General features: G+C 39.9%; 1 protein-coding gene across 2 annotated transcripts in view; it reads right to left on the bottom strand.

Annotated features, from left to right (window-relative positions):
* The window catches only part of grip2b (glutamate receptor interacting protein 2b), a 51,639-nt gene extending 51,458 nt beyond the window's left edge, over nucleotides 1-181 (bottom strand). For both annotated transcript variants that reach the window (XR_003298074.1, XM_026349305.1), the window contains exon 1: nucleotides 114-181. Coding sequence is in view for 1 of the 2 variants with exons in the window: in XM_026349305.1 (XP_026205090.1) it covers nucleotides 114-168 (55 nt within the window). In the remaining variant the exon portion in view is untranslated. The remainder of the gene's footprint in view (nucleotides 1-113) is intronic.
* Nucleotides 182-9,422: the final 9,241 nt, after the last annotated feature.

Below are 9,422 nucleotides of genomic sequence, written 5' to 3' on the forward strand. Positions count from 1 at the left end.
GTAGTTCACACTCATCACAACAACAGCAGCTTAACAGCAATAGATGAATAATTAAAAGCTTAACACTGCTATTTGTTCACTGAAGGAATTTCCCTCATGCATTCTGCACTCACCAACACTATTTGCCCCAACGTCCCTCCTCAGACCGCAAAACATGACAGCCGACATGAAGTTTCCCTTATTATAGTAACATCCACAGGGGAGAAGAAAGAGAGACAAACAGACACTAAAAGGGTAGAATAGAACAGGGAGGGAAGGAGACAGAGGGAGAGATGTAGACTGCCGAGCGCTCTGGGAACTCAGTGGCGATGATAAGAGATGACTGCCGCTTACGTTACGACCGCTCAACCCCAGAGAGAGAGAGAGAGAGAGAGAGAGAGAGAGAGACACTCATTCAGAAGGGAGTAAGAGAGAAAGTGTAGAATGAGCTTAGAGGAGAGAATGTGTGTAAGATTATTTAAGGGAAGGGGGGAGGCTGGAAAAAGAAAGGAAAAGGAGAGATGCTGACTTTATGAGGCAGAGTGAACGACAAAAGATAAAAATAGATGAAAGAGAGCGCAGGAGAACAAGAGAGGAAGCAGATTGTGAGATAGGTTACGTTAGAGCCAGTTCATCCATCTTTATTTAGAGCGATTTATACTAATATCCCGTCCAGGTTACAGCCCTCTATTCCTGGGTTTGCCTGTTTCTATGTGGCCAGTTTTTACAAGGCAGTAGATGTTTCTATTAAGTGTTGGGCAGTAACCCATTACTTAGCTGCACGTGAAGCTGAAACATCTGCATTTATCTGTGGATCTGTCAAATAAGCTGAATGGAATCTACTATACTGCCACAGGTCATCTTCTAGCAGAGGTAAATTCCTCTTCAAGGCACCTAATATCAGCCACTATCTTAGCGTTATTCTCTTAATTTATCTTGATAAATCCATATTAATGCTACAAGGATGGTGCATTGTAGTAACAAAGATTGACACAGTAGATGTGCTGTGAGGTTTTATCTAAAGCAATAGTGAAAACGTAAGTATTTAAAAGTATGTAAAAGTATTACACAAAAAAATATTTTAGGGCCGCTGCTCTGCTGGTTTTACGTGCACTTACAGCTTCTGATTGGCTCAACACACCTGATGCAGGTAATCAGCAGGGGTAACCTGGGTTAGTTACCTGTGCCTTAGCATGGTGTCCTAATGTTACTGGGCAAACGTACTGTTGGCTGATCACACATGTCTAAACAGAAACAGACGTTCTTCCATTTCAAAAAGAGTTTACAGGCTATAGCCTTGTTATCTGACAGGTATATGTCTGATGACCTGTAATGGTCATTTAATTATTGAGTACAGTAAATGTATTACAAATTGTTCCTTTCATATTTAAAGCTTTTACTACCTGCAGTGATATTACTGTTATACATTCCAGCATGGTTATCCCAGAAAAGCAATAAATGAGGTTAAATTTGTTTAAAATACATATAGCTGGTACAAAATGGAGAGAGAGAGAGAGAGGGTACACAAAGAAAGGGAGTGAATGCATCAGAGCTCCAGCATGAGATAGTATGTGTGGAGGTATGAAAGGAGTGTGTGAAGATTAGATAGAGAAAGAAACAGAGAAAGGGATTGACTGTTTCCAGACATCCCACCTCTCCTCCTCCAGCTTCTCTCCACATTTACATTTTGCTGACACTTTTATCCACAGTAGGTTCAAACTAATTCAGCGCGTGACAAACTTCAGTTACTAAAAACCATAACAACACAAACCAGAAATCATATTTTTATGTGTAAGAGAAATGTCGTTCCCACTATAAGGTGGTTAGTGAATTTACACAGGAGGTCAATGTCATGTTCAAACTAACTTTTGTGTTTTGTTATGAGATGCAGATGTTATAAATATGTTTACTATGACTGTTTGCTCAAACTGGAGAACCAGTGATAATGATAATTAACTGTAAATGAGCAGAACATTTAGCAGAACAAATAACACTAAAGAACACATCTCTCCTTTACACGAACAGCTTCCCCCAGTTCACTTCTCTCCAACCACTGGTCACTTCTCCTGCTGAACCTCCAGCACTCCTTCGTTTCATTTATTTCCTCTTTTCATCTCTCTCTCTTTTTTCTCTGTAAGGTAGCTGCTTCAGGTGCTTTTCCTCCCCTGCTGTCCAAAAGCATCAAAGCAAAACACAAACATAGCCACACATACAGTACATACATGAATATCTGACATGCACAAATGCCTTCAAAGCACACACACACACACACACACACACTAATCTGTCTGCTGGCTGGGTGAGGGGGCAGAAACATTAATAACCCTAGTTATTATTCTCTCTCTCCATCATGTCCAGTTCATCATGAGGGTTGCTCAGCCTGCTCTGCCTGACCTAGATTCATCCCAAACAGCTCAACCTCGCATCTTTACATCAGCAGACGTTCTGAGTCACATTGCTCGGGCCAGTCTAGCTACAAATCACTCAACAGTCAATGCCAGCAATGCATGCAACAGTCCAAATGGAGTTTTTTTTTCTTTTTTGAATGTTTGAGTGGATAAATGTGCCATCCACAGTCATAATGTGAAAACATGGCACACTTCAGTATCATGCTTCAGGTAGAGAGACTCGCTAAGAGGCCGCTCGATAGCCTGCTTAATAGCTGATGCACGGTGTATCCAAGAACAATGCAATGTGGATCAGAAGTCCACTCGTTCACACAGACATATTCACATTTACATGCAAAGTCAATATATTATGCAGAAAAATCTTATCTTCAAAGTGAATTCACAGTGAAAAACACACATCGTAGCCCTCAGACAAGGCTCCTCTCAGCTCTCTGACACCACTGGGGATGAAGCTTCAGGACACCTCATCAAACCAACCAAGAGAGTTTCTTCAGTGTGTTTTCAGCGTATTTTTGGAGGAACCGTTAGTCTGTGATGTCTGGGAGGTTTGGATAAATCAGCAGTGCAGATCACACTGCTGAAAATACATCAGTGGTTTAGAGTAAAAGACTTTAATCAACCAAATTTGAAGCATCAAAACTTGGACAACTATACAGAAATTAAGAGATGAACTCTCATCTCTCTCTGTCACATTTCAAATAAAAATGAAAAATCATTTCGAGTTTCATTTTAATGACATGAGTTATATTCTTGTTGTATTTAGGTACAATCTGTGGTTTAACCTAATCCTAATAAACTCTGGGCTGCACATAATTGTCTTTTGCACAGCAGCAGGAACTTTACTGTGTAACATCATCCACCAGACTCTTCTACACTACCATGTCAACGTCTGATAAATAACTTCTTAACACCAAAGGAGTGAATTCTGATCAAAGGGCATCTAAAAAATATGTCTGGATTCCGTATGTTCTGTGTTTTATTTCAAGAGAAACTCACATTAAACTGCACACGGAACTATTCCTGTAAACAGGCTGTCAGACGTCACAGGGACAACAAACACTATTTTGTTCTTCTTTTCTCACACTAGTTGTTTGGATGGAGAATTGCTCTGAGGCTTTGAATGTTTTGAAATTGGTGTGAGTCACTGTGTTGCAAACACAATTTTTCTTTTGCAGTTTTTTTATTATTATTTATTTATTCATAATTTTATTTTTTCATTTTTACCGAGCTCAGAAAAGGGAATTGACAAAAAATTATGTTTCTGGCCTACAACCTCCAACCAAACTCTTTTCAGGGATCCTGTAATGTTGAATGAAGACTTTATCCAGTTCTAGCCATCAATCACTGCTAAACTGGAGAGATATGGATAGATAGATGTGTTTTTGTCTATATGTGCTTGTGTGTAATCACGGTCAATGTGTGAGTCTGGATTGTGTGTAAGTGGGTCGGCCAAGTGTGTGTATCAGCATACTGCATTAGTGATGGTGTATGTGGGCATCCCTACACGAGCAGCCCTCAAGGCTCCAAATGAAAGAGGCTGGAGCAAAAAGTCAAAATGAGAGTGAGGCAGAGGTGGAAGGAGGAGAAATAAGCAGTTAGGAAAATGAGTCATGTCAGCGTGCTCCTCCACACACGTGCACCACACACACACACACACACAGTCACTTAAAATCACATTTTATGTTGCACATGGTCGGAGTTTTTCGTTTGCGATCCTCTCTCTTGCTCGCCTCTTCTCTCCTTCTCCCCCATTCTGTGGGTTTCAAGTGCAAATGAATCCACACTCTGGGGATTATGGGGAAGGACTTTGAAGTGGCAAATGATGGCCTCATATGGCTCAGTACAGGAAACACGCACAGATACATAAGAGACCCAAGTTCAGTGGCGCATGTTCACACAGGCCATTTTACACATGGAGCGACCGCACACACACACACACACACACACACACACACACACACACACACACACACACACACACACACACACACACACACACACACACAGAGAAAGAGATCAGCAGTCATACATGCAGACATTAAATGTTAAATCTTACAATGCAGCATCCGCCACATGGTTTTGATAACATTAGGATAGATTGAATATAACTCAAATACATTTGGTTGATAATATCTGTATGCAGATGATACTCAACACTTTGTGACAGTGATCATCAACTAGAACTGCTCTAAGGGGTGTAAAAGATGAATGAGGAATACCAGGTGGGCTCTTTGTTATCTATGGACATTGGGTCAATAACTAGTTTCTGCATTAGTTTCAGTACATTTCTATCCAACTAAACAGCCAATGGAAATATATTTTTGTAGGAAACATACAGTAATTGCAAGCTGAATATGTTTTCTGACAACATAGTGAGGATAATTAATGTGAAGGCCAAGTTACAAACGGATGTATAGCACGCTATCAGATGATACATTTCATTTACATTAACATACAATGATTATATCATTATTAAAGTTTAGTATGTTTATGTTTACAGACTCACAGCGAGAAGTAGCTGAGAATCTGAGGGGTCTGGCTGTCTTAATCTCAACTAACTAAAGTAAATCTCTGGTCAACCAGCTTTTTACAGCTTCAAGACAACTTAAAAGAGACTAATGCAGAATGTGACATCATTTACTTTCAGTGTTTGTTTTGGATTTCAAATGCCTCTGTCTGTCTCCTGCTCTCATCAGGTGACGACATCTCTGTGTTTTTAACTTCTCTTACTGTAGCTTTACCTCCTTTTCACTCGAATTCTCTCAGTATCTTTGTCTCTGAGTGTATATCTCCCCCTGCTGTGCATCTTCATTCTATCACTTTAATGGCACTCCACACTACAGGATACAAATGAGGACAGATGGAGACTAAGGACTGTCTGAGAGCAACACTAAAGACTGAAGAGGAAAGCTGAGGAAAACAGACGATAAATAAAGACAGAAGGGAAGAGTAATTGGATGAAAGAGTGTGGTGAAGAAGAAAAGCGAAATGGTAGAGACAAAGGGAAAAAGAAGAGGCAGAGGAAAGGTGACAAACAGCAAGACAAATATAGAGATAAAAATAAAAGACGAAAGAAAAGAAAAGAGAAATAAAAAAAGATGGAGACTGACGGAATGAAACAAACTGAAAAACTAAACCAATCTGCAAGGGAAATAGAAGATAGAAAAAAAATGACTGTGTTAAATCACAAAAATAGTGAAAAATGGAGATTGAGATGAAATGAGATAGAGAGAGACAGCGGAGGGGAGTAGAGTGCAAATCAGCAGGTTTCTGGCGTTACAAGCTGGAAGTCGGGCGAGTTTGAAATGCAAATTAACCCTGAATCTGTTTTCCGCTTCTCCTCTGTGGAATCACAGCTTTCTGCCATGCCAGCTATCCTACCTGTCAGTCCTCTCATAATTCACTCTCTCATTTCTCCCTCTTTTATATCATCTCCCTCTATCTTTTCTCTTGGTGCTAAGTTTGGGTTACATATAGAAAAAGCAAGTTTCTTCTTGTTAGGATGGATGTTCTACACAGAGAGCTACAGTGATTCAAATGCATGTGTTAATGTTTTCTAATCTAATTTGAGGTCCAGTTTACTACGGTAGGCTGGCTATTTCTGCTTTTGCAGTAAACATTATTTACAAAATGCTGAATGGAGTAGAGTGACACATACATCAACAGGAAACATCAATCATTAGAGACACAGGCAGAGAGCTATCTAAGGGAGAACAGCATGCCATTTAAATCTGAGAAAAGAAAGAAACCCCCGGTGTACAGAGCGACACAGAACTGGGTTGTGTAATATTCAAAACAACTGTTGGTGAGATCACTCACAATCTCCACAGAGCAGGAGTGAAAATATCACAATCCCCCATTAGAACTACCTTCATGAGCAGAAGTACAGAGGCCGTGCCATCAACAGTAAGAATCAAAAAGCCAGGTTGGACTTTGGAAAAAGAGATGAGCCAGAAAAGGTCTAGAACAAGTTCAATGGACTCGTGAGACCAAGACTAACCTTCACAAAAGTGATGGAAAGAAGCACAGTAGAGATAGTGTCATGGCTTGAATGACTTTTCTTTGAAGATGATATAACTCGTGACGGTAACAACATCTAAAACACCGCCTCAACCTAAGTCTTCAACAGAGGGAAAACGCTGAACCAGACTTTAAACCCAACTTGGAGCCTAGAAGGGAGTTTTAAGATTTTGGATCCAACAAACTCTGAAGAAAATGTGCTTTTTCCAGAGGGAAGAAAGTTCTGTACAGTTTGCACCTGCTGTACATCTCATTCTTCTCCGGCTTCTCTCCCAGTGTATCAATAAAAACCTGTATAAAAAATTACTGTTTTCCATGAATTTAAACAACCGACGTTCATTGGCTGGGTGTGTCGATTATTTTGCTGCATTATAAGATAATACGATTTTTTTCCAGTCTCATCCATGTATTGGCTCCCTGTAGCCTACTTCTCATTCTATGTATGATTTATTTTGATTGAAAAACAGATCAACAATCCCTGCTGCTCCAAAAAGCCCAGGAAATATGAGCAATTCAGATTCTCCACCAGTCAGATATATTTCACCACTGGTGTTCATATGAGCAAATGAAACAATCAGTCAGTGTGGGTCATCTGCCAGCTCCGTCTCCTAAAAATGAAGTTTCTGTAAATCTCAACTGCAACCACAAATTTGATTGCTGGGTTACATTTTCTATTAACATAGGGTACGTTGACTAATGATCCTGCAGAGCAACATCAAGTTTTTGTTTTTTTGTCGCCTGCAGTTTCTGTGGTTAAGTTTAGGGCCTCACAACACGTCTGTGGAGTCCATCTCAGGTCAGTGGTGTATACCTATTACGGTATATTTTAAAAGGGATGGTGCAGTTTTATACAAAAATGCACTTGTGTGTGCTGCTTTTGTTGCACAGTAAGTTTTTTAGGAGCCAGGGTTGCACATACATAGAAATCGTGCAATGCTGTGTTACATAAAATCAGCAGCTGAGACTTTATTTACATATTTATTTCCGTAATTATTAGTTATGCATTTCTGGCTCAGTTGCCAGAGTGGTCCCATCGACTCTAGGGTTGGTGGCTCATGGCCTGACTCCTCCTGACTGTATGTCAAAGTGTGTCTGGACTGAACCCTCACTCTGTTCAAAGACCCCAGTCAGTGAGGCTGCACATGCCAGTGCTGGTGCTGGTCCAAAGCCCATTCACAATTTGGGAAGGCTGTGTCAGGAAAGGCATCTGGTGTATAACTTGTGCCAAATAAATGTGCTGCCCATGACTTGTAAAAGCGCTTTGAGTACCAGTTAGGTAGAAAAGCACTATATACAATAAGAGCAGACCAATTACCATTTACTTGCTGTGGCAACCCCAAGGGTTAAACCAAAACAAACAACACAGCAACTTTTAATAGATGGACAAAATTAATCTAAGTAATTCTGTTCTAATGTTCTGCCCATCTTTTTTATTTTATGATTTTAGGTTCACGTATATCATTTAGATGATGCCAGAAGTGAATATATCCAATAAAACAATGAGATAGAACACAGCTATTACAACCCGCACTGAACATCGTGTTGACTGCTTTAATTGACACGTCCCGAATGATAAAATGATTCATATCTGCTATCACTAAAATTAAGATTTTCTACAGAATGTTAGATAAAGGCTGTGTGTAAGGTTCAAACTAATGTCTATCTGATATGAAAGATGATTTTCTAAATTGATATCATGTGGTACATTTCCTCTCTTTGAGCCGTGGTGAGCAGCCTCGCTCTTTGTTTTTCATTCTCTTTCGATATACTACTCCCACTTTGTCTTTTTCTTCCTCCCTTTCGCACTCTTGTAACTGTCTTGACATAATGAGGCCAGAGTACCAAATGTGTGAAGCCTCTGTCTCCCGCTGTCCCTCTCTCTTTCTGCCTCTTTGTCTTTTGGATTTTTTTGTTGCCTATTTTCATTCCTTCTGTGAACTTATTGTTGTCACTGGCACAAGACTAAGGCAGCTGAGAAAGTCCAAACAGAGCTTTTTGAAAAGGTTTCTGAAAGGGCTGCTTGAAAGCGTCGTCCCGGCCCTTATCTGACTTATACCACCAGACAACACTGGCACTTGTCACTGCCTTCGTGCTTTACTCTAACATGCAACACAACCTGTCATCACTTTTTCAATTTCTTTTGCACTTTCTCCCTTTCATTTCCGTAGCTTCTCCTCCCTTTTGCTCACACTTTTTCTCTTGCTACTTCTAATGTCCCCTAGACTGTTTTGCCTTTTCTAACCTCTCTGTCGCTTATTCAGCCTTCACCCCCCTCTGTCAGTCCCTCTGGCGTCTCAGTCCTTATCTCACCCTTTAAAACTCATTCTGTCTTCTGTCCTCATTAGTGTTTTTCTTGCTTTTTTACATTTTCTTTGTGTTGTTTTCTTCTATTTCTTCTACTTTTACTATCTGCACTTTTCCATTTATCATCTTTGGCTCATTTTCTCTCATTACTTAGGCATTACCGAATAGAAAGCAGCAGCGAGCACAAAGCACTGTTGATATACATGAGAAATAGATGTAGCTTCTGTTGTTTGTTCCTTAAGTGCAACCTGAAGCTAGTTCTCTGCCACAATCTTGCAAATAAATGTCCTACTGCAGTTTGTTCCTGACAGATGGGGAGCATTGTGAAATGAATTCTGAAATCCCACAAACCATGTGCACCATCATTATGACAGCGGCATACAAGTGACATGTTACATGATAAAATCAAAAGATGACATCAAATCCTGTTATTTTCATCTTTTGCACTTCCATACTTTTTTACATGATCAAATGCAAAGTGGCAGTTCTTCTGATTGTGTTGCTTTGAATGGGGCTTTTTTAATCTGCCTCCATTGTTGATGCAGTGAATAGACAATATCTCTGCATCTTAGAACTGTTGTGCAAATTTGCACTGTGCTGGTGTGAATTGAAAATGAAATGGGATAATTTAACAGGCTGTCCAAGCCTTGGTCCCACCATGCTCATTATTTTTTTTATGGGTATTGTTCATTTTAAAGATAATATGTTTTG

This window comes from Anabas testudineus, chromosome 5, assembly GCF_900324465.2.
Source record: "Anabas testudineus chromosome 5, fAnaTes1.2, whole genome shotgun sequence".
NCBI lineage: Eukaryota > Metazoa > Chordata > Actinopteri > Anabantiformes > Anabantidae > Anabas > Anabas testudineus.